At 43.8% G+C, this 26,414-nt stretch overlaps 1 protein-coding gene across 1 annotated transcript in view; it reads left to right on the forward strand.

The window, feature by feature from the left end:
* Positions 1-26,414, forward strand: part of ULK2 (unc-51 like autophagy activating kinase 2) — a 252,205-nt gene that overhangs the window by 128,283 nt on the left and 97,508 nt on the right. The window contains exons 8-12 of the mRNA XM_033921554.1: positions 4,198-4,299; positions 4,513-4,571; positions 5,910-5,992; positions 25,644-25,694; positions 26,157-26,245. Of these exons, the coding sequence (XP_033777445.1) occupies positions 4,198-4,299; positions 4,513-4,571; positions 5,910-5,992; positions 25,644-25,694; positions 26,157-26,245 (384 nt within the window). The remainder of the gene's footprint in view (positions 1-4,197; positions 4,300-4,512; positions 4,572-5,909; positions 5,993-25,643; positions 25,695-26,156; positions 26,246-26,414) is intronic.

Raw genomic sequence — 26,414 nt, forward strand, 5'->3', positions numbered from 1 at the left:
GTGTATACCATGGGTTTTGGGTTTTTTTGTTAGGTATTGTTTTATTAATTAGGGGAACCTCTTTGTCTAAAAGGAGTTGGATTGTTTCGTTCCAAGAATTAAGTTGGTGTTCGAGGGTATCACTTTCTAATAAGGGAGGCCTTGAGAGAAGAAAAGCAGAAACTGAAGAGAGTTCTAATTTAGTGTAATCACGGTAAGTTATTTTCTTGGGAATTGGAGTTGGATTTATTTTATTGTTTATCATTAACTCGAAAGATATTAAGTGATGATCTGACCAGGGAACTGGAGTATTTAAGGTATTGTTGCAGTAAAGATACTCTGATTTGGGGATAAAAATCATGTCCAAAATATGTTCGGCCTTGTGTGTAGGTTCATGGATGAGGGGATGTAAGTTAAGTATTTCAGTGTAGGTTAAGAGCTCTTTTGTGAGGGGGTTGGAAAGATCGTCGAAATGAAAATTGAAGTCTCCTAATATTAGAGGAAATTCCGATGTGGAACTGTAATCAAAGATCAAATTTTGAAGAGAAAATAAACTATTCTGATTTGTTGGAGGTGGAATGTACAATAAAAGTATGTCAATTTTAGGAATAGAGTTAAGTTGGACCTGTAAGAATTCAATTTCAGTATTTCCAGTGGAATATTCGATAGTATTTAGGCTATCCTTTAAGTAAATTATGGCTAACCCACCTCCTTTTCGGTTCTGACGGTGATTGAAAATAAATGTGTAGTTTGGTGGGCAGCAATAGGATAAGTAAGCTTCTTCGCCTTCTGTTAACCAGGTTTCTATTATGCAGAGTAAATGTAAGCTTTCTGTAATAATTTTTTCCTTAACTAAGTGGTATTTACCTTTGATAGACCTGGAATTTATAAGTCCTAGCTTTAGTTTATTTGAATTGGGTATGAGAGAGTTAGAACGAATTGTGGGTGGTATAATAACGTTAGAGGCGTAATTTTTGTTATAGGTGTTGCCTTGCGTTAGTTGAAGAGGTTTAATTAGTACCTGTCGTGGTTCGGTTGTTTTAGGTTTTGGGGGCCGGTGGCCCCAGTGAACCGGTATGTGTGAAGGCTCACTTGAGCCCTGGCTATATGGGTTCATGGGTGACTCAGAGATAAGAAGGCTCATGGTCGCTAGGAAGATAGGCACTGTATAGAAAAGATTAGTGTTAGCAAATTGTTTAAGATGTCGATTGTGAATAAAGGGGGTGTCAGCGCACTCCGGCGTGCGCCGCAAGAGACGTGACTTTAAATGTCATGTACCGGGGTATTAGGGGGCGGAGTCCTCGGCGCGCCGCCGCTATGCGGCGGCGAAAGGTCAGGTGAGAGACTGCAGAGAAGAATAAAACCCACTGTAAAATAACAGCAATAAAGAATAAAGCCACAGTAAAATAACAACAGTAAAAACAGCAATTGAAACTTGAATAGTTGAAGTTAAAGATTATAGTTACCAATAAAACAAATTAAAACATTGAGCAGTTATTAAGACAATGGTGAGCCAAGGTGCCGTAAGCAGTAAAACAAAGAGTGACAATGATTGACATATATAATTTCTATAATGGCCCTCAAGTCAATATATCTAAATTTATTATCCTATCAGACTCCCAACCTCCCCCCTCCCGGATGTGCATGTTTATAGGGGAAAACAATGATTAGACATTACAATATTTTGCTAATGGCTCCCAAATCTCCTGAAATTTCTTAAAATTCCCTTTCTGAATGGCTAATGTTCTTTCCATTTTATGCATATGACACAATTAATTCCACCAAAAACTATAGTTAAGCCTCTTCCAATTCTTCCAATTGCTTGTAATTTGTTGTATGGCGACTCCTGTCATTATTAATAAAAGTCTGAATATCTACTGAAAGCCAAGCATTCCAGTCAGCTCCTGAAGAAGCCTCGCAGTTTGGTGAAACGGAGGCCCCGTTGAGCAAACAATGCTGGCGATGCAGTGGTGTCTCAGACAAGATAAGTGTTGATGAATTTTAATTTAAGTTGTTCATTAGGCAAGCCTCAAAAAAACTTTAAAACTGTTTTGAGTTCCTAGGAGCTTTTGCCGTATTTCACATGGAGACAGTTTGATCAGGCATAGCGATGGTGTCACTGGGGGAATTTCTGACCTCACTGGATTTGATGGAGGCCTACCTGCACATTTTCATCTTTCTGGAACACAGACAGTTCTTGAGATTTCATATCCTGGAAAATCATTACCAGTTCTTGACTCTTCCCTTTACCAAGGTGATAGTGGCAGCTGTCCATTTATGCAAGTTGGGTTTGCAGGTTCAACCATACTTGGCTGACTGGCTAATCTGAGCTTCATCATTCCCAGAAGTAGAAAAGCGATAGCCTATATGGTTCAGTTCCTGCAGAGCCTGGGCAGGATAGTGAATTTCTGAAAGAGCCAACTGGGTTTGTCTCAATCCCTGGAATACCCTGGAGTCTTCATGTCAGAAGGTCGTATCTACCTTCCAGAGGCACGCAAACAGAAGCTTTGCACCTAGATAACAAGCTTGTTGGCCAAACTAGCTCTGTCCGTGTGGCACTACCTCCAAGTACTAGGCTCCATGACACCTATGATAGACATGGTCCTTTGGGTGAGGGCTCACATGCATCTTCTCCAGAGTGCGTTACTATTGAGGTGGTCTCCTTAATCAGACTCCTTCACATTTCTCTGCCATGGACTCCGGAAACCCGGGTCGCTGTGAGCTGGTGGCTCCATCCACAGAAACCAAAAAGGACAGCAGAAGTGATATACAAAATGCCAAGTCGTTAATTAGAATCAGTAAAGCATACTTGTCCAAAGAATGGTTTACATTAGGTTGGAAACTTGGACCCGGCATGGTCTGTGTTTCGATAAACACTTCCTCAGGGGTCCGCGATGTGTCAAACCTCAATTATGGAGAACCATTTGAAGTGCAGCAGGATTGAAACAGCTTAAGATCTCTGTGAATAATGGGTGGCTTCTGTTTATGCATGTGCTGAACTGCTTTACAGCTATCTTCATTACTGTACCACATGAGAGGGGACCTTTAGATTCAGTCTTAGTTAAGAATTCCACAAGCTGACCTTTGCAAAGTTCAGTCAGTAGCAGGATTCTTCATGACCTGTTTCAGACTCTTCTTTTCCTATCGACGCAGCAGACTAGAACTGTACAATGTTTGGGTGATCTGAAAGTTTTTTCATAAAACAAACTTCTTGAATGATGGCTTTGTTCTTTTCTTCTTCATTGGAAAGCAACCTCTTCAGAGCATATTCTTTGCCATTTTCAAGGTCATGAGCCTCATACACAAAAGCAAATCCACCTTCTGCGATAGCACTCTTGATGTTTGACACAGGGCTCCCAGCTCCACTGTCTGACCCCCACGAAGTCATTCTGGTCTCTGCAGGAGATGGCCCCAAGGGAGTTGGGACCAGCTCTGGTAGAATATCTTCAGTACTGTTATCACATGAGAGCAGCCTGACTGTTACAGTCGGCGCTTGAGTTCCTGGCTGGTCCCTGCTCCCTCTGGGCCGTCTCCAGCAGAGACAGCTGAGGGTATATATGATGTTGATACGATCTTAAATGGAGTGAAACATGTAATTGTGAATCGATTACTGACTCTCTTACGAAAAGTACACACACCATAAAATTACTAAGTAGTAGTACATGAAGAACAAATCTGAGAAAATATTTTTTCATTCAACACACATTTAAACTCTGAACCTTTTTTCTGAAGGATGTGGGGAAAGCAGTTAGCATAACTGGGTTTTAGAAAGGCGAGGACACGTTTCCTAGAAGAAAAAGTCCATAAATTGTTATTTAAGTAGACCTAAGGAAAGCCATGGCTTATCCCAGGAGGTTTAGTAGTATGAAATGGTGTTACTTTTGGGGATTTTATCCAGGTTCTTTGTGACCTGGATTTGGCCATTGTTGGAAAAGGATGCTAGGCTGGATGGACCTTTTGCTAAACCATCTGTGCTTTGCCAACTCACTTTAAATGACACTTCTCTTTTAAATATTTTTTTGCTTTTGACTTTCTGTATAGTGTTTGTTCATCCTTTCCTTTGTGGTAAACATTTTGTAGAGTTACACTTTGTTGCCATGAGTCTGTTTGGACTTGCAAAGCTGTAACTATCAGCTTCTAGATGCTTGGCATACATGGCTATAGCATTCTATATTTCATAAGCCTGTTTGTCCTGAGTTCTGTACTTTTGGATTTCAGGCTCCTGAGGTTATTATGTCACAACATTATGATGCCAAGGCAGACCTGTGGAGTATAGGAACTGTGATCTATCAGTGTCTTGTTGGAAAACCACCCTTCCAGGTATGGTTCTTCTATTTATCATTAAACTCTTCCATGCTTCGTAGCTGTTGGGGCTGGACTGGTCCTCTTTATGGTTATGACTGGTTTGTGAGTAGAGAATACTTTCTTTTCCCCACTTTGACCATCTGCCCAGGGAAGCAAGAGTTGATTTCACTGTGTTGTCTGAAACAGTATTCTTCCAAAATTTGTTTAACAGATGTTTTTATTTAACAGGCCAATAATCCTCAGGACTTGAGAATATTTTATGAAAAGAACAAGAATTTGGTTCCTAGGTATGTTTTTAATTTAAAAATTGTTTGTATTAAATGCATGGAGGGGCATAATCGAAAAGGACGTCTAAGTCCGTTTGCGTCCATCTCGCAAGTCGTCCAAAGTTAAAAAGAGCCTAAGACACATTTTTGAAAGATACGTCCAACTTTTTTTTACTTTTGAAAATTGTCTAATTATACGTCCTGCCGATCTGATCGTTCAAGCCGCTAAATCGTCCATCTTTATACCACATTTCCGTCCAACTTTCTGTCCAAGTCCAAAACGCTTAGAACAAGCCCTGTTGGACATGGGAGGGGTCAGCAAAGTGATGGACTGCACACCCTGACATGCCACCTAAATAGTGGGGTACCTTACAGGGCACTGCTGTGAACTTCACAAAAAGGGTGCCATGGCTTCTCCTCCTTACAGCTCCCTTATAGGTGATGGTGAGCCCCCAAAACCAACTCTAGAATCCTCTAGACCCACTTATCTACCACCCTAATAGCCCTTATGGCCGCAGGAGCCACTTATATGCCAGTCAAAAAGGGTTTTGGGGGTTTATAGGGCAGTGCATATGTTTTAAGTATCAATGCAGTGATTACAGGGGCTTATGGGCATGGGTCCTCCTCTCTATGGGTCCCTAACCCACCCCCAAGATGACTTAAGCTGCCTCTGGGCTGGACGACTAGGCTTTCCTATGCCAGGTGGCCAGGTGATGATGGTTTGGAGGCTGAAATTTAAAGTTGTGAATAAAATTTTTATGGGGGTGGGGGGGTTGGTGATCACTGGGGTAGTGTGTGGGGGTTTGTGTTATGTGTTTGCAGTGCTTATCTGGTGAGTTTAGGTGGGTTTTTGTGACTTAGACCATGTTTTACATAGTCTAAGTCACAATGTCCAAGTTCCATCAATCCTGGGCTGTATAACTTTCGGTTATACATGCTGTACGACTAAGTCTAAGCCAGCCCACGTCCCACCCAACTCCCGCCCTCGACACGCCTCCCGAAAAGCCCCGTTAGCTTTGGACGTTGAGCGGCACTATGAAGGCCAAAACCCATTTTTATTTTCGGCGCTTGGATGTTTTTGAGAAATGTTTGTCCAAGTGCCAACTTAGGCCGGTTTTTGGACGTTTTTCTCTTTCGATTATGAGCCCCATAGTGTTTTGACTTGGCTCCTGTTTTCCACATTTCTTTTATTTGCTGTGTACCACAGTGTGTCTGCATAGGACTACTTAGCTTTGTATACTGTTGCTCTGAAGTACATGGCCGCACCAGTCACTGAAAGAATGGACATCATTGAGTTTCCTATGTGTAGCAGTGATTGAGAGAAATTGAAATTATCTTTTCTTTTCTGTTATGTTGCAGTATCCCGAGGGAAACATCACCTTATTTATCTGATCTATTGTTGGGCCTGCTTCAGAGGAATCAAAAGGACAGACTGGACTTTGGTATGAAATATTTGCAAGGAAGATATTCACTTTCAATGTTATGTCAGTATTTGTTTATGTATTGGCCACATTCACTGTTGGAATGCTAGTTTAGTATTTACATAACCACCCACCCTGGTAGACTTCTTTCTTTTAAGTTCATCCTATATAATCCGGATTCCTTTACATAGCTACCCTTCCTTTTTTCCCTTTCCTGAGATCTGCCTTAATGTAATCTTCAGTCAAAGGTGCCTAAGACCATTTTGACTTAATTTCACCCAAATATAGCAAAACTATTTTTAGGGAAATTTTGTCAAGCAAGCTTCCATGTCTTTATGTTGTCAACCCTTTGTCTGAGGTCAGCTGGCACCGTTGTTACCATTTGATACTAGGACAGATTCTTCTTGGCTTCATTTTCATATATGTATTTTGACTTCATTATGTGCTAGATAATATCAAGGGTTTAGGTGGTTTGCCATTTTTAAACAGGCAGTAGGCTCTTTGTGGTTGTAACTGTTTGCACTCCTGCTACCTGCTGTTCTTTCTTGCACTGGTGTGATTGTATTCCAGACCCATCCCTAGTAGACTACTTTCAGAATTGTTCCACAGTCTACTTCTAGATTCTTTGGTCTGTTTATGTGCAAAGCATCTTTATGGTGAATATTAAGGGTATGAGAGGCGTGACTGTTTAAGCCTTTGAGGTGAGCCCTGAAATAAGATAATGTCCTTAGTTTCCATAGAACTCTTAACCCAACTTGGAGTGTTTTCTGCTAAGTTATTTAAATGTCTTTTAAATGGCTAAAATTTCTCCTAGCGTCAGTTGATAACTGTATTTTTATGATTTCATTTTCAGGATTTTAATTTGTTTCAGTGTTCTCCCCAGAAATTTTTTCCAGCTGGGTGGCATGAAAAAGTAGCCAGGTGGGGAAAATTAAATGTGCACTATTTTTATTAGTTTATTAATTTTTTTCCAATGCTCAGGTATCAGGGGGAAGAATGTGGCGCAGTGGTTAAAGCTACAGCCTCAGCACCCTGAGATTGTGGGTTCAAACCCACGCTGCTCCTTCTGACCCTGGGCAAGTCACTTAATCCCCCCATTGCCCCAGGTACATTAGATAGATTGTGAGCCTGCTGGAACAGACGGGGGGGGGGGGGAAATGCTTGAGTACCTGAATAAATTCATGTAAAACCCTTCTGAATGGTATAGAAAATTGAATAGGTAAATAAATAGACATTGCTGGCTGTTTTCTTTTAACCTCTTGATCACAAGTTAGGGGCAGCGTAAAAAGCACAAGAAGCGAATAACGTGCTGAACAAAGCACAACTTGGGCTACTTTTTGTCATGAGTTTGGCTGGAAAAATTTTTGCCATCTGGAAACCCTGTTCTCCACTTCCGTTCAGCATCTGCTCTCCCCTCTAAACTGACATCCAACATCTGCCCTCTTCTCTCTCTCTCTCTCTCCCACTTCTCCCCACTTCCATCATCTGCCCACTTAACCTCTCCCCCTAGTTGGCCCATCTCCCTCCCTTCCCCTCACCTTTGTGGGTCACCTTTCTGATGTTTTCTTTGTCAAACGGGCCCTGGCATTGACGGCAAATGTTATCTTGCAAGCGGTGCTTGGTCCAAAGCTTCCCCTCTGACACGAGCCTCCAAGGCGGAAACAGGAAGCTGCATCAGAGGGGAAGGTTTGGGCCAAGCACCACTTGCAAGATAGCGTTTGCCGTTGATGCCGGGGCCTGTTTGACAAAGAAAGCATCAGAAAGGTGACCAGAAAGGTGAGGGAGATGGGCCAGTTAGAGGAAGACATGCCTGGACCGCAAGGACCCAAACTGCCCTAAAGCCCTGCACCGTGATGACAGCTGGGTGTTCACCTAAATTAGCTGGGTGGAGCGCCAGGCTAAAAGACGCTGGGGAGAACACTGCTGTTTCCTTATAGATAGCTTGGTGGAGTGGAGGAGTCACCTAATGGCTAGAGCAGCTGAACTGAGAACCAGGGAAGCGTGGTTCAAATCCCTCTGAAGCTCCTTTAGCTCTTGGGCAAGTCACTTAAATCTCCATTGCTTGAGGTACCACCTTAGCTTGTAAGCGTTCCAGGTCAGGAAAATACCTACTGTACCTGAATGTGTAATGCTCCTTGAGCTACAACTGAAAATGATGGGATCTGAATCCCAAATCCCTTCCCTTTCATGCAAAATCTATGTTGCAAATTGAGTGAGTTAGTCTTGCCCACCCTATCGTTCTCTTCTTTCTTATCTCTTTCCCCCCCAGTTCACTGTTTCTCTTTTGGTAATGTAAACTGCATTGATGCTTTGCGAAATGTGGTATATCAACTAAATAATCTGTGTTCTTTGCCTACTTGAAAAGTCTAGGTAAGAAAGACAAAACAGACTTTTTAAAAAAATGTCTATTTAGATAAATTGTCCCCTTTTCACTCATTTATACAGTCTTGTTTGTGTCTATTAGATTACTAGTTTTTTTAGCCCATTACATTAACGGGTGCTAGAATAGATGTGTAGATTTAGGCATTTCTTTCTTTCTTTCTGTCTCTCTCCCTGGCCCCTCCTCCCTGTGCATGACCACCTCTCCCAGGGCTGTCACGGCGCCCCGCCGGGTCTTCGTCACTCTAACGGCCTCGCCTCCCACCCCCGCACAGCCACAGCGCCCGCCCACCTGCCAGTCTCGTGCTCCCAGCCGGGGCTTCTGAGCGCCGTCGCCCCAGCCAATCGGCAGCCACCATGGTCTCGGCTGCTCCACGGCGCTAGGCGGGCACAGCCAATGCCGCTGTCACAGCAACCCGCCGCCAAGCCAGCCAATGGACATCACCCTTGTGGCTGGCGTTGTGAAGGGGTGGCGCGGTGCGGCATGCTCTGAGGGGAGGGGGGAAGTCCGCTGTCTTTTCCGCCTCCAGTTTCGCTCCGCTCTTATTTCCGCCACGCTACGGGCCCGGGACACATCGTAACGGTAATTATCCCAGGACAAGCAGGCAGCATATTCTTGACTGATGGGTGACGCCACCGACGGAGCCCCGGTACGGACAATTTTAGAGTGATTGCACTCTAAGAACTTGGAAAGTTCTGGTAGGCCGCACCGCGCACGCGCGAGTGCCTTCCCGCCCGACAGAGGCGCGCGGTCCCTAGTTTCTTAGTTTCCGCGGAGCTAAGAAGACGCGTTTCTTTCAATGGCTGTTGAAAGTTCTTTTTTCTACTTAATATCGCCTTCCCGCTCGCGTAAACCCTTTTGGAAATTTTATTTCCTTTGTTTCTTTCCTTTTCTTTAAAAAAAAAAACTTAATTTTTTTCTTCAGTTTTCGGTTAGCCCCGGCGGGGCCTATTGCCATCATCGAGGCCTCAGCCTTCGATTTGGCAGAAGCCGTATTCACTTTCATGCCCCCTCAACCCGGGTTTAAAAAGTGCCAGCAGTGCGCTCGACCAATTTCACTGACAGACCCACACAACTGGTGTCTGCAGTGTCTTGGTCCTGACCATCGAGCGTCTACCTGCTCCCGCTGTGCGACTTTAAAGAAGAGAACACTTAAAAACCGCCAGATACAGCAGCAGTTATTGTTCGGCGCCGAGATGTCTGATTCCGCACCACCGGCACTGACGTCGGCTCCATCTCAGTCGGCACCTACTTCGTCGACACCGCACGATACCGCGCCAGCGTCGCACCCCGCAGGTAAGCCGGCTAAGAAGCCTTCCCCGTTGGAGCGTCCTCCGGTCTCAGTAGCAGCGAGTCCAATCCTGCCGACCACGAGGCGCCCACGGAAGCGCTCCGCTCCGATTGAGGTGAGCCCCTCGACATCGGGTTCCTCTTCGGAGTGTAGAGCAGAAGAAAAAAGCGGTACCGGTGCCTTCATTGGACGAGCGCATTGCCGCAGTCCTGCAGGTCCAGCTAAAGGAACAACTCCAACAGCTACTCCCTGCTCTTTTGACTCCGAGCCTTCCAGTCCCGGTCCGGTCTGAGCCGCCGGTACCGACGGTGCAGCAGCCCCCTTTATCGGCATCCACTTTGTCGGTACCGGGGCACATCACTTCTTCGGTATCAATGCCAGTCTTGGCACCGGAACCGAGACACCAGGCTGTTCAAACATCGGCACCGGCACAACCCTTAACATCTCCCGGTACCGGTTCACAGAGGTCTGGTAAGTCGACTCATAAAACTCGACACCTAGAACCCTCCACACCGGAGTCACGAGACCGCAGTTTTCAGGTGAGGGACCCTGATCTGTGGGGTGATTCAGAAGAGCCTTTCCTCTCTGAGGGAGAGTGTTCATCAGGGGACGAGGATCCTTCTGGTTTTGATCCATCTTCCAAACCTGATGCAACTTCTTTCACCTCTTTTCTTAAAGAGATGTGTGACTCTTTATCTATTCCCTTGGAGGCTGAATCCAAAAAATCCAAGGCATTTTTAGATGCTCTTGACTTTGACCAGCCTCCAAGGGAATTTCTCAAGCTGCCTCTCCATGACATATTAAGAGAGACATTTTACAAAAATCTAGAGACACCCTTGACCATTCCAGGAGCTCCCCGTAAACTGGACTCCTTATATAAGGTTATACCAATTCCAGGCTTTGACAAGCCTCAACTCCCCCATGAGTCTTTATTAGTAGAGTCTACTTTAAAGAAATCCACGGGGGCTAGTGTATATGCTTCTGTCCCTCCTGGCAGGGAAGGTAAGGCCATGGATAAGTTTGGCAAAAGGCTGTATCAAAATGCAATGCTAGCGAACAGGTCAGGAAACTATGCTTTCCATTTTTCCTTTTATCTTAAGCATCTTATTCAAAGTTTGTCATCTTTTGAGAAATATCTCCCTGACCGTAAGAAATCAGCCTTTCGCCAAACTTCTTCATCGCTCTTGCAACTGCGCAAGTTCATGGTCAGATCAATCTATGACACTTTTGAGCTGACCTCTAGAGCCACGGCTATGTCAGTGGCTATGCGACGACTGGCCTGGCTCAGAGTGTCCGAACTCGATGTCAATCACCAAGATCGACTGGCCAATGCACCTTGCTTAGGGGATGAGCTGTTCGGAGAATCCATGGACTCTACTACTCAGAAACTTTCAGCTCATGAGACTCGATGGGATACTCTCCTTAAGACAAAGAAGAAGACCCCACCTTCTAGGCCTTTTCGTCAACAATCGGCCTACCAACGAAGGTTTGTGGCTCGCCCCTTACCTCAAACACAGCAACAACCCAGGCGTCAGAGGCAGCAACAGAGGCAACCTGCTCGACCTGCCCAGCAGCAACAGCAAGTGAAACCTCCTCCTTCTCAAAAGTCAACTCAGCCCTTTTGACTTGGTTCTCCGGGACATAGCCAATCTTCCTCCTTCTACTCATCTTCCACAGCCCATAGGAGGACGCCTTATACATTTCATAAACCGTTGGGAAATCATCACCTCAGACCTGTGGGTCCTCAACATCATCCGCCACGGCTACTCTCTCAACTTTCAGACACCTCCTGCCCAAAGTCTGCCAAGAGAGTCTGCTTTCAACACTCCTTGGTCTTCCCTCCTTCTTCAAGAGGTTCAATCCCTCCTCCTTCTGAACGCTATAGAGGAAGTTCCTCTAGATCAGAGAGGGCAGGGATTCTACTCCCGTTATTTTCTAGTCCCCAAAAAGACAGGAGATCTAAGACCCATTCTAGATCTTCGCGATCTAAACAAATGCTTGGTCAAGGAGAAATTCAAAATGCTTTCTCTGGCCACTCTTTACCCTCTTCTCAATCAAGGCGACTGGCTATGTTCACTCGATCTCAAAGAAGCATACACTCATATACCGGTCAATCTGGCCTCCAGACAGTACCTACGCTTCATGATCAATCGTTGTCATTACCAATACAAGGTGCTGCCCTTCGGTCTTGCCTCCTCTCCAAGAGTGTTCACCAAATGTCTGATTGTGGTGGCTGCCTTTCTACGATCTCACCACCTTCAGGTCTTTCCTTACCTGGACGACTGGTTAATCAAGGCCAATTCATCTCAGACTGTTCTCCTGGCCACCAACCAAACCATCATGTTTCTTCAACTTCTGGGGTTCGAGATCAATCTACCCAAATCTCATCTCATCCCCACTCAGAGACTTCAATTCATCGGAGCTGTCTTAGACACAGTCCTCATGAGAGCATTCCTGCCATCCAACCGTCTTCAAACGCTTCAATCTTTGTGTCAGCAGGTGCTTCTACAACTTTCCATCTCTGCCAAGCAAATGATGATACTCTTGGGTCACATGGCCTCCACAGTTCATGTCACACCCTTCGCACGTCTTCACCTGTGCACTCCTCAATGGACCCTAGCTACCCAGTGGTCCCAAGCGATGGATCCTTGCTCACGTCACATATCTGTCACATCATCTCTTCGTCAGTTTCTACAATGGTGGTTGATATCCTCAAATCTATCCAGAGGTCTTCTGCTCCATCTACCTCCTCATCAACTAGTCATCACCACCGACGCCTCCCCTTATGCCTGGGGAGCTCATTTGAATGAGTTTCAAACTCAAGGCCTTTGGACAGCCCAGGAAAAGAAGCATCACATCAATTTCCTGGAGCTCAGAGCGATGTTTTATGCCCTCAAGGCCTTCCAACATCTTCTCTTCCCTCAAGTTCTCCTGCTGTGCACAGACAATCAAGTTGCGATGTACTACATCAACAAGCAGGGTGGGACGGGCTCTCGCCTCTTGTGCCAGGAAGCCCAGAAGATCTGGACTTGGGCCATAAATCGCCATCTATTCCTGAAAGCTATCTACATTCAGGGAGAAAAGAATTCCTTAGCGGACAAGCTCAGCAGAATTCTCCAACCTCACGAGTGGACACTCGATCCTTTCACTCTACAGTCCATCTTCGCTCAATGGGGCACTCCTCAGATAGACCTCTTTGCAGCTCCTCACAATCACCAGCTGCCCCTATTCTGCTCCAGACTCTACTCTTCTCACCGTCTGGCAGCGGATGCATTTCTCCTCGACTGGTCCAATCTGTTCCTGTACGCTTTCCCTCCTCTGCTTCTCATGTTGAGAACCTTGTTCAAGCTCAAGAGGGAACGAGCCACCATGATTCTGATTGCTCCGAGGTGGCCCAGGCAACATTGGTTCTCCCTTCTACTTCAACTCAGTTCCAGGGAACCTTTTCTTCTTCCACTGTTTCCTTCTCTGCTTACACAGCATCAGGAGACCCTTCTACATCCCAACCTCCAGTCTCTGCACCTGACAGCTTGGTATCTCTCGGGCTGACTTCTCATGATACTCTTTTGTCTCAGCCCGTTCATTCCATTCTAGATGCCTCCAGGAAACCAGCCACTCTGCAATGTTACCATCAGAAGTGGACAAGATTTTCTTCCTGGTGTCTTCTTCACCACCTTGATCCCACTTCCCTGGCAGTAGAGACATTGTTGGATTATTTACTTTCTTTGTCTAACTCTGGCCTTAAGTCTTCTTCCATCAGAGTCCATCTCAGTGCCATTGCTGCCTTCCATGAGCCGGTTCATGGAAAACTTCTCTCAGCTCATCCCCTGGTGTCCAGGTTCATGCGAGGTCTTTTCAATGTGAAACCACCTCTTAAAGCCCCTCCTGTTATCTGGGATCTCAATGTGGTTCTTTCCGCCTTAATGAAGCCTCCATTTGAACCTTTGACTACCACTCCTTTCAAGTTTCTCACTTGGAAGGTACTTTTCCTTATTGCTCTTACCTCTGCCAGGAGGGTCAGTGAGCTACATGCACTAGTTGCAGATCCACCTTTTACGGTCTTTCATCATGACAAGGTGGTTCTGCGTACACATCCAAAGTTTCTCCCTAAGGTTGTCTCTGAATTCCATCTCAACCAATCCATTGTTCTGCCTGTCTTCTTTCTGAAACCTCACTCTCATTCTGGGGAACAGGCTCTGCATACTTTGGATTGTAAAAGGGCTCTAGCTTACTATCTAGAGCGTACGAAACCCAACAGATCAGTTCCCCAACTCTTTCTGTCCTTTGATCCGAATAAATTGGGACATCCTGTTTCTAAACGTACGTTGTCTAATTGGCTGGCAGCGTACATTTCATTCTGTTATGCTCAGACCGGACTGACACTGGAAGGTTCTGTCACGGCCCATAGAGTCCGAGCGATGGCAGCATCTGTAGCTTTCCTCCGTTCCACTCCTATTGAGGAATCTGCAAGGCTGCTACTTGGTCCTCAGTTCATACTTTTACATCTCATTATTGTCTGGATGCATTCTCCAGACGGATGGACACTTCGGCCAATCTGTTTTGCAAAATTTGTTTTCCTAATGACCAACCTTCCCTCCATCCCGCTTTTTGTTAGCTTGGAGGTCACCCATCAGTCAAGAATATGCTGCCTGCTTGTCCTGGGATAAAGCACAGTTACTTACCGTAACAGGTGTTATCCAGGGACAGCAGGCAGATATTCTTGCGTCCCACCCACCTCCCCGGGTTGGCTTCTTAGCTGGCTTATCCTAACTGGGGACCGCGCGCCTCCGTCGGGCGGGAAGGCACTCGCGCGTGCGCGGTGCGGCCTGCTAGAACTTTCCAAGTTCTTAGAGTGCAATCACTCTAAAATTGTCCGTACCGGGGCTCCGTCGGTGCCGTCACCCATCAGTCAAGAATATCTGCCTGCTGTCCCTGGATAACACCTGTTACGGTAAGTAACTGTGCTTTAGCAGGCTCGGGAAGGTGACGGCAGGACTCCGCATTCGCTCCCTCCGCCGCCTGTGGTGACGTAGTAAGCGTGCATTCGCACTCTTGCCGGCACATCCCGACAGATCAGATCTCAGGGAACACGCGGCGAGAGTGCGCATGCGCGCTTAGCATTTTATTGTTATAGATAAGCTTCGTAGCAAGTTTACACTGAGACCGTTCGTCAGCGATTACCCTTGATTTACACAGGCTCATGTTTTATTTTAGTTTGCAGGAAGCCTACAGTAGAGCAAGCTCAACATATGGCTCTACCATGAATCTCTCTCTCTCCAAAAATACCGTCTCATGCTTTTTAAGCAGTGAACATGCAAATTACTACCATGTTAAAGTTACAGCAATAATTTACAGCTCATTGTGAAAAGTCACTCTTCTTGTCAGCATGTGATGACACTGTGACAGTAAGGATGACATTTTAAAAACAGAAAAAGTTACCAGTGGTTTGTATCGACCGTTGAAACCTGCTTAGAATGTTTGATTTAGTGGGATAGAATTATTTTTAAACCATTTCTTAAAATGACATTCCACCCTGTTTTACTAAGATGCGCTAACGCATTCATAGACTAACATGCACGCGTTAGCATTTAGCGCGTGCTAATCGGTTAGCGCGCCTTAGTAAAACAGGGCCGTTGTTTTGTTGTTTTTAATGGCCTTTTGGAGCTTGTTAAGCTAACAGATGGTCATATGATTTGGTATGCCCTGATTGAACTAGATCCATCTCAATGCATTGTGATTTGTTTTCTTCATTTGAAAGCCAATGTGCTCTATTTTTCACCCATTGACCAAGCCAATTGCAAGGGTATCTGCAAAACTATGAGCATAAAAGATCTGGGTAGCTTTGGATCCTCCATTAGAAAGTCCCTCCTAAAGAATCTTATTTATCTTATAGCAAGATCTTTAGATAATGTTTCTGTTATCGGCTAAGCCCAGGTACTTTATCTGTAGGTGCATGCTCTGGTTTATAGATTCTACTGATCTCTTGATACTAAATTAAATGTTTCCCTGCTAACAGAGATGCCGACAAGCCATTTTATAACCTAAAAGTACATTGGCATTTTCTTCCCCATAATGTGAAAGTATATGCATTGTGATTAAGGCTACAGAAAAAGTACTGTAGGTAGCCTTTTGCTCTATGCACCCTGTCCTCAGGTCAGTTTTCTAATGAAGTTATATGGCAATACTTTTAAAATGAATAAGAGTAAATATTTTTTCACTCTGAATAATTATGCTCTGGAACTTGCTGCTGGAGGATATGGTTACAGCAGTTAGCATATCTGGGTTTAAAAAAGGTTTGGACAGGTTTCTGGAGTAAATTTCTATAGTCTGTTATTCGGGGGATCTATAGCATGGAATCTTGCTATTTGGGATTCTGCCAAATAATTGTGATCTGAAAGCAGAATACTGTGCTAAATGGGCCATCCATCTGACCCAGTACAGCTGTTATGTTTTATGGACTAGCAAAGTAAAATTTAGTCTTGCTTGGCTAATCCATGCTTGAAAGGAAAATTCAGAGCTAAGTACTGTATAGACAATTGTTAATTAAATGGTTTCTAATATTTAGTGAAGATACAGAATTTAGGACAATAACTTTGTTACTGTAGATGCAAGTGAGGATATTATATCTTAAAATGTCATATTGCAAAGGCATTTATTATAGTAAGATCTTAATCTGCACATATTGGCTCTGTCTCCATAATTTGTGTTAATAAAGTGAAAGTTTCTGTGTACAAAACTTTATCTTGAAAAACACTCCCATGTTTTTTTTTAGTAGAATTTCCTGTTTTGTGATCATGTTTGAAGGCTTTTCTCAGCTGAGTACACTTTGTTCACGTTTCTGTTGTCCAATCAGATGACACGTCTGCAGCACTTGTTGATGGAAACTGAGGTTCACAAGTGTCAGCATGTCCTGATAGCTTTGGTTAATTGTTATTTGGCTTGTGACTAAGCAAGCTTAGAAAAGCAAACTTGGTTCATTAAAGACTGTGGAAATCAGCTGTAGCAAAATTACCTTTTTTAAAAACTTTTTTATTTATCAATTATAACCATACATCAGAATACATTTTAACAGTAACAGGCAATATCCATTTTGATTCCAAACCAGACTTCTCATATCAAACCATGAATTCCAGATCTCCACCCTACCCAAATTTTCCTCTTGGATTTACTATAAATCTGCATATTGTTTACCATAATTTTAACTGAACTTTCCCAGTAAAATACTGTATCGTTTCATTTTGTTGTTATATTGATTGTGATGATTCTCTCCACTAGATGTCCCAAACTTTATGAAAAAGAGGTAAATGTCCATATTTTAAAGCTGTTAATTTCGAAGTCACATTTCTCCATCACTTGTATCATTGTGGGTACTTGTTGCTTCTTCCAATAAGCAATCAGCTGTAAATAAATTATAAGCAAGCTTATGGCTATCATTTGATATATTCAAGGATTTTATATGTAATAAACAATATTTAGGGTCTTGTGGATAGACTTCCCCTGTCATTAAAGTATAAATTTGCAAAAGTTGACTCCAAAATCTTTCTATTTTAGGGCAAGTCCACCAAACAGTAAAAATCCCCTTTTGCATTGCAGTCTCTCCAACACTGTGAGCTAGCATTCTTATAAATCAGACTCAGTTGTTAAGACACATGATGGCAAATAAATGGCCCATCCAGTCTGCCCATCCACAGTAACCATTATCTCTTTCTCTCTCAGAGATCCCACGTGCCTCTCTCAGGCTTTCTTGAATTCAGATACCACTTCTTCTGGGAGACTGTTCACGCATCTACCACCCTTTCTGTAAAAAAGTATTTCATAAGATTACTCCGGAGCCTATCGCCTCTTAACTTCATCCTATGCCATCTCATTCCAGAGCTTCCTTTCAAATGAAAGAGACTCTGCTCATTTGATGCATCAGTGCCTTTCATGCAGAAAATGACTAGTAGCAAGGATTAAAGAAATAATTTATCGGGCTCAATAAGAGTTGAAAAATCGTTTGTTTGGTGTGTTTTTGTCAAATTATTAGTGTAAATACCAGACATTAGATAACCCTTTCTCACAGTTAAGGGTTGATCCATGAATTGGATTTATTTATTTATTTATGAATTTTCCTATAATTATATATAACTTGATTTCTATGTTAGAAAAAATATTACAATAGGAATTAATCATTACAATTGAAATTTTAAAAAAATCAACTTTTAGTCCACAATATAAGTAAATATGTCCCAAGATGTAACAAATAATATTAAAGAAATAAAGCAATATCCATTAAACTGTGAGAAACAAACCCCCCAAAGTTCCTTCCCAGCCAGTTCAAACAGTTAACATATGGAATTACATTATAACATCAATATCTTCTCTAGCTCTCAAGAAATCTTCTATTAAGGGTCATAAAATTGAAATTGTTTACCCTCAAAAACAATACAACACAAACGAGGAAATGCTAACACAAAATTGACAGATTAAGCCTGAATTCTTGTTCTCAATGCAAGAAAGGCTTTACATCACATCTGTGTATCTTTAGCAAGATCAAGAAATATTTTTTAGACTCAAAAAATAGCGATTCCAAATGCCTAAAGGAAAGATTCAGAACTGTATTATGGTCCAATTCAAAGGCAAAAGAGACTAGTAATGTAGTTCTTTGCATAAAAACTTTCAGGAAGGACTCCAAAAATGTTGTCAGGCCCCATGTCTCCCCATCTGTGCCTCAACTTATAGGTTCAGTAGATCTAATACCCTGAAGGTACAAATCAGCAGGCATCTTTAAGACCTCAATCATATATATTTTAAACATATCCAAAGCAGACACTTAACGAAAATTTAGATGCATCAAATTATGCCTCCTCAACTAATTTTCTAGATATTCCAGGCGTCTAAAGCTATAGTTCCTCTCCTTTGGTGTAGCAGCTTATAAAGATTGAACTTTTGTTTTAAAGAATCCACTTCTGAAGAACATTGACCAGTAACCTGCTCTTGAAGAAGCACTTCTTCTGAAACAATTGTCAGATTGTTAGTATTCTGTTTAACTGTTCCCAGCAGAGAATGGTGCATGCCATTAATGGTCCCCCCAAAGTGACTCTAAAGTCACAACAGCTGGTTTTACAAATTCCCACACATCTAAAGTAGGAGAAGCCTGATGTTTAACCCCTAGAAAATTACTCAGTTTCCTAGGAGGCCCAGAGTCTTACAGACAGCCTGTGCAGTTTGTTCTTCCTCTGGAGTTAGTCCTGGTTTTAACAGTCTGCCCCGCTTGCATGCTAACTTGAGGTAGAGATTTCCCTACATAATGGTGTACTGTGGTAAAGCTGTAGGGGAGCCACCAATTACGGGACTCAGAGATGCCCAGTTCAAACTGCTGCCTGAAGCTTCCGTTCTGGGCAAAACTGAATGGGAGGGAACAATCGGTCCTGCAGAGGATCAGAAACATTTGAGCATTGACTGCTTCAGCGCCAGAGTGGAGGCTGATGCCAGGGGAGGCTCTAGTACCTTTCCTCTCCTTTTCCCTGTCCTATTCAAGATAGGGAATTTGTTTCAGTAGGCTTATACTCAAAAAATACGGAGACTTCTTGTATGTTGTCTTACCATGGCACCATGAATTGGATTCTGATAAATCACACATATTTGACTTGGCTTATGGTGATATTTAGTAGAAGAAGAGTTGATTAGTGCTGCTGTCTCCTGCATTCTCTCTCAGAGAATTAATTTCCTAATCCTACTAGAACAGGCCATTGCCAATGATTGTGTCCTTTCCTATCAGCAAATGGAAGTAGAGATTCTGAACTGGTGGTGCCTGCTGGAATCATTCAGTGTGTCTGTACCTCAAGCAGATGATGAGGTTGGGTTTTTGCTGTAGTTGGTAAGTGAGGTTGCCTGGGTGTTAGTTCATGCCCTATGTCTACTGGGGCCTTGATCCATGGATTGTTGCAACTGGAGTTCAGACCAAACTTGGAATGCTTTGAACCTCCTGTCTCAAATGTTAGCCCACAGGCTCCATCCCACTGAGCTTGCTAGCATAGGTCTCCCTGGGGCCTTTGCCAGTGGGGGGCATTCTTCTCACCTCCCAAACAAGGGCCACTGCAGGGCTGATTTAAAAACAAGTAATGTGCCTCTTCAATGTCACTAGCTCTATTCTACCTGTGTTGCTGATAGAATAAACAAAGAACAAGGTTGCGGAGCAGCCTTCAAGCCAGAAGTACTGCGAAGATAGTTCAGTTGAGGGTTGATCTGGGTTGGAGAGTGAGTGTGCCACCAAAGTCCTGTCCAAGATACCATAGGCTGACCTGTGCTGGGCATATGGAAACTGGCAGTATCCTATCCAGGTGATAAAGGCCAGCAGCGTGACGGATTTTAAGAGAAAATGGGATACTCACGTGGGTTCTTTAAGGGAGTAAATTCAGGGGAGGGGATACTTGGAATGGGCAGACTTGGTGGGCTATAGCCTTTTTCTGCTCCTTTTTTCTATGTTTCTATGTTTCTATCCTGCAAGCAGCATGGTGGTCAGTAAAGAGATCTTACCAGCTCCTGGTGAGATGAGTGCTGTTGGACCTGGGTCTCCTGAAGAAGCACATAGCCCTTTGGCGGGAATGGCAGCCATTTTGGTAACAGCCTCCAGGGTGAAGAAGGGAGCTCTGAATCAAATGCCCATACCAGGGGAATTTTGGGGAGGGTGGTGTTTTGGACCATGGCCAGGTAGGGAGGACCTCCAAGGGGAGCCTCCGTGACACTTAGGCCTGAGTAGATTCAGTCTATTTTAGACTGTCTGCAGACTAATGGCAGGGAGACTAGGTTTGGAGTGGAGGTCTCCCCTCAGTTACTGAGGCCTTAGTGGGTTTAATGGTAACATTTATATTCTGCCTCCATCCAAGGTAGAGCACAGTAAAACCACATGCAAAAAAAATAAAAATGCATCCCCCCAAATAACAGTAAATCTTCACATGAACTATACCATCAGCTTCCACCCACCTCTAAGCCTTCCCTCTCATTTCAACTCCTATCATCCAGATTGCATATATTTGGAGAAAAGATGGCCCTTCAGCTTTTTCTTAAATGCTGTTATATTAGTCATCTGCCTTAAGGAGAGTGAAAGCTGGTTCCAAATCACCAGTCCCACCAATGAAATTGAGCTTTTCCTGGTCTGTTCAAAATGTTTGAGGTCCCCGACAGAGGACAGTTCTTCCCTAATGGGAGACCTTGGTACCCCCCAAAAAATATCTATCTATCTATCTTTTTTTTTGGGGGGGAGGGGTTGCTTTGAACAGTGGAAGCAAGCCACTCTGAAGGATCTTCTATTAAAAACTGTGTTTTCTAGTGGCTAGCTGCTCTACCTGGAGGGTCTTAACTGCAGGCATCATTCTCCATATTTGTCATTTTTGGAGCATTTGGACTATATTTTTTTAAAGTCAAGCATTTTTATTGAGCAAATAAAACTAAACAAATTATACATAATAGCAACAGAAAGACAACAAAAAGATAATCATCAGATCTAAGCATCCAGAGTACAAGATCAAGGAACAGTAGCGATGCATTCATTGTCATAAGGTGCCAGGTCACAAAAATAAAGTAAGTTTAACCGTGGGACCATGTCCTGTTAGGAAATATTATTGCAGTAATGTTGTAATGGGTCCCAGATACTGTGGAAGGCCCTCATGGATCCCTTACATTCAGCTAGTCTGAATTCATATTTATAACACATAAGCACCAAATTCCACCATTGAGATGTAGGTATGGTATCCTGCTTCTTCCAATGAAATAACACAATTCTAAGAGCCAGGCCCATAAGTATGTCAAATAGAATAGATTGATATTTAGAAAGTGGTGGGTCTAGGCTAGCGGATCGCAGAATAACCAGACAGTAAGTCAATTTTGATGAAAATGGTATGACTTGGCTAATTATGTCTCTCACTTCAGTCCAAAAAGTATAAACAGAGGTACAGTCAAAAAGCATATGTTGGAAGGTACCCAACTCGGACTCACATCTCCAGCAGTTATTTGAGGAGGACTTGGAAACACGTTGCTGTTTAACTGGCGTCCAGATCGATTTGTGGAGTATAAATAGTAGTGATTGTCTGAGGGAAGCGGAGTGCAATGGTCTATTGCTGTGGCACCAAAGCTGATACCATTGCTGTTCAGAGATCATTTGGACTATTTTTGTTTGATTCCATCCTTCTTGCCCAAAGCAGTTTCTGAACATGGAAATATTCAGGCCTATCTTGCAGGGTCCACAAATATGGATGCGAGAAGAGTACTGCCAAATTACAAGAAGGTAACAAATCCATTTTGTAAGTCTGACAGGCTGTTTGTCGTCTTTCAGGGACCACCTTAAGGTGAGGCAGCATCCAAGATATTAATAGTGCACTGCATAAAGTTAGTCATTGAAGCTGCTTACATAGATGCAAAGTCATTCCAGAGGGGCTTTGAGCTCACTCAGTATATATTCAGACAACATCTTGGGCAGATGCCTAGGCTAATTTCTCCAGAAGATATCTGCAAGGCAACGATGTGGTCATTGCCACACTTCTTTGTGAAACATTACCAGCTTGACATTCTGGCCAGAGCAAAGCAGACTTTGGCAAGGCAGTCATTCAGGGGGCCTTTTCTCCCCTCCCCTTCCCTGTAAAGGACTGCTACATCCCACTGGTAATGAACTGGTCTAGCTGCATGCTAAGGAAAAATGTATTCATACTTGTTAATTTCCTTTCCTTGAATTCCTCTAGAATTCCACAATTGCTCTAGAAGACTGCAGGGCTGGGGATTAGGTTTCTTTCTTGTAATTAGCATTTAACTACATATGAATTTGATCAGTATGCTCTACAGAGGTTTCACAGTCTGGATTCTTTGGCAGTAGCAATACGGATGTCACTGGAATAGTTTAGATAGAATCTCTACCTCCATCTACTGATCAGAAGGGGATACAACCACTGTTAATGGACTGGTCTAATTGGTTCATAGACAAAATCGTGCGAGACAACGGCGCGCCGACAACTGAGCGCAAGGTTGACGGTGCGCCGAAGAAAAGCACTATTTTAAAGGGTTCTGACGGGGGGTGTTGGTGGGGAACCCCCCTACTTTACTTAACAGACATCGCGCTGGCGTTGTGGGGGGTTGTAACCCCCCTCATTAAACTTGAAACCAAACTTTTTGCCTGTTTTTTAGGGAAAAAGTTCAGTTTTAAATATAATGTGAGGGGTTACAACCCCCCACAACGGCAGCACGATGTCTGTTAAGTAAAGTGGGGTGGTTCCTGTCGGAGCCCTTTAAAATAGTGCTTTTCTTCAGCGCGCTGTCAACCTTGCGCTCAGTTGTCTGCGTGCCATTTAGTTCCGTCACCGGTCTAATTTACTCAAGGAGAGGACATTAACATGTATGAATGAGTTTCTTAGACAGTTTTCTATTTAGTTATCTCCACAGCAAGGTAAGTCTGATGCAAGGGAAACATTCATCTTTGTGTCCTCTTATCTTTCAGCAGGGTGGCTGCAAGGGCATTTGATGCCCTAGGACGGGGGTCGGCAACCTGCGGCTCCAGAGCCGCATGCGGCTCTTTTCCACCTTTGCTGCGGCTCCGGTAGTGTGTCACGCAGGCATGCACCTTACAAGTCCAGCATCGCGGCGGGAAATAGCCATGCTGAGCAGTGAGCTCAGCACATACACAGATGAAAGCCTTGCTTGCTGATTGGTCCGGCGGCCCCGCCCCGCCGTGCCGCCGGACCAATCAGCAAGCAAGGCTTTCATCTGTGTAGTGCTGAGCTCACTTCTCAGCATGGCTATTTCCCGCCGCGACGCTGGACTTGTAAGGTGCCTGAAAAAGAAATCATCCTGGCCGGGGTCGGTGTCATGCTCCGGAGATCTACAGCCTTCCTATCTCCCTCTCCCTTCTACCTGCTTCCGGCCACATCCCCTGCTCCGCGGCTCTCTTCGGCAACTCAGCAGCAGCGATCGACACAAGCTTCTGACGTCGGGGCCTACCCTCTGCGAGTCCCGCTTGTTTCAACTTCCTTTTTCCACACAGGCGGGACTCGTAGAGGGAAGGCCTCGATGTCGACAGCTTGTCTTGATCACCGCTGCTGACGAGTTGCTGAAGAGAGCCGCGGAGCAGGGGGGTGTTGCCAGGTGCAGGTAGAAGGGAGAGGGCCAGATGCAGGACTCGTGGGTGAGGGAGCAGAAGAGAGAGAGAAAGAGAGAGGGGAGGGAAACAAAAGGAAATATTTCATACTGGGCTGGGCCGGAGTGGAGGGAGGGTGGAAAGATTCTAGCTACAGGGTGCAGTAACAAAGGAAAAGGGGGGGAAAGCTGAAAATGGAGATAGTGACACAAAGAAGAGAAAGGGTAAACAGGACCTACTGAATAAGGATAGAGATACAGAGGGGACATGAAGAGGAGGTGAAATAGAGACATAGAAGTAATGCTGAAAAAGTGGGGGGGGGGGAGATAAAGACATTGAAAGGGCAAATGGTGAACATGGCGTAAAGATAAGGACAGAGACAAATGAAGATTCTGAAAAAGTGGTGAGATAGGGATATAGGTGAGATGGACACAAAGAAGGGTGATGCTGGAAAATAGGTGGAATGGTAATTCTGACAGACACAGAAGGGAAATGCTGGATCAAGGAGAGATGGGGCTCAGGCTGGATGGAATGAGGAGAAATGCCTTGTTGGCCCGGAACTTCCTCTCCTACGTCAGAATTGACGTCAGGGAGCGGAATGCTGGTCAGCGCAACACTTCTGCAGGGAAAGCTTGGGACGGCGGTGGCTTGGGGGCTGTTCCCCGATTGCGGTGGCAGCAAACCGAGTGGCTTGGGGGAGGGCACGGAGACAGAAAGAAGGGGGAACAGGGAGACAGAAAGAAAAAGTTGGTGAGAGAATGAGGTCTGGAGGAGAGGAAACATACAGGAGGCTGAAAGAAAGGAAGAAAGATTGGATGCACAGTCAGAAGAAGAAAGTGCAACCAGAGACTCATGAAATCACCAAATAGCAAAGGTAGGAAAAATGATTTTATTTTCAATTTAGTGATCCTGTATATAGCATTAAGATAAGAAACAATATATGCAGTGTTAGATTTGTTTTATAATGGTTTTGCGGCTCCAAGTTTTTTTTTCTTTTCGAAAACGGGTCCAAGTGGCTCTTTATGTCTTAAAGGTTGCAGACCCCTGCCCTAGGAGAACTTGTCCTTGCACCTCTCCTCAATTAACTTTCAGACCTCTACCCCTTCAAGATTTTGATAATTAAGCTCAACAATCGTGATAATTTAAAATCAATCCTAAAAATAAATTTACCCAGGTAACTGGGCTGTTTGAACATTGCTTGCCCTTCCTGCAGGTTAAAGTACGGTACTCATTGATGGTTCTCAGGTTTTTGTAGCTGTCAGGATCTATTGCTTTCCGTTGATTGCAACTGTGCTTTTATGTCCTATCAGAAGGTGCAGCCTTAGGGGATGTCTAGTTTTGCCTAAGGGCTGGGCCTAAGGGCTGGGCAGTTGGAAGTGGCCTGCTTCCAGAATTACCTTTTCAAAATATGATTGTAATGCATTATTTAACCTGAAGCACACACAACCATCAATCCATTAAGCACAATCAGCAGATTTAGTTAATAAAATCTTCTACTTAGCGATTGGCTGAGTAATCTCCAGCTTTGTCCATGAAAGTTCTCATAATGGCTGTTGAACAAACCTGTTTAAAACATGATGGTCCATTAGTTTGTGGTGTTTTCAGAGCTGCCTTTATGGTTCAGTAGTGAGTTGTGAATATTGTTTTCTAGAGTCCAGTAGTTAATTTCTCCATCCCTTTCCTAGAATGCTGCTGTGCTGCTTGCACAAATCAGAATTCAGCTTTGGAAAGTTGAGTGGTGTAGCTTTATAGGCACGGTGCATATTATAAATTGTCCTTCTTGGCTTTGCTGCATCCCATCTCTTTAGTTTACAAAAGTTTTACCTGCTGGGAAAACCTTGGATCCTATGATGCAACTTCTAAACATATACTAAAAAAAAAAAATCTCTTTTCTTTACAGATACATTCTTTAACCATCCATTCCTTGATCAGGTTTCAACAATCAAAAAGTGTAAGTGCATATAGCATATTTTGTTATATTAGTTTAAGGGTTTACGTGACAAATTGATGTACACTCTTTGCATTATTATGTCACATCCATTATTCTGAGTATCCTGTCTGCCAATGGGTAGTGTGGATAATTTGGAAGATGCTAATGGAGAGATCATTTCTATGTTCGCTCCCAAATGTAAGGTGATAATCACCAATTAAATGATGTGATGATCATGGAAAACTGGCAAACTGCATTAATGTTGCACACAACTGGATGATATAAAAATAAAATACAGTAAATATATTCTGTAAATAGAATTTTATATGATTTTTCTTCCCTTATCTGCTTTTATTTTTTAATGTGGTAAACATAAGGTATATAGAAACTTTATCCCTCCAAAAAGTTAGAAAGTGACATTCTGCTTTGGTTTGAAGGTTCAAATTTGAGTTGTAGATCTGAGTTTATGTGTTCCATCTGCAGCCAACCCTGTGCCAGTGCCCACTTATGCCGGCTCAGCCTCTGGGAGCTCTTGTGGTAGTTCACCATCATGCCGTTTTGCTTCACCTCCAGTAAGTTTTATTTTTTTATATAGGGATAAGGGATTGGGATGTGATATACTGCTTGGACAAGGTGTATTAAAAGGTACTCAAGCATTTTTCCCTGTCTGTCCTGGTGGGCTCACAGTCTATCTAATGTACCTGAAGCATTAAGTGACTTGCCCAGGGTCACAAGAAGCAG

This window comes from Geotrypetes seraphini, chromosome 15 (genome assembly GCF_902459505.1).
Source record: "Geotrypetes seraphini chromosome 15, aGeoSer1.1, whole genome shotgun sequence".
In the NCBI taxonomy this organism is placed as follows: Eukaryota; Metazoa; Chordata; class Amphibia; order Gymnophiona; family Dermophiidae; genus Geotrypetes; species Geotrypetes seraphini.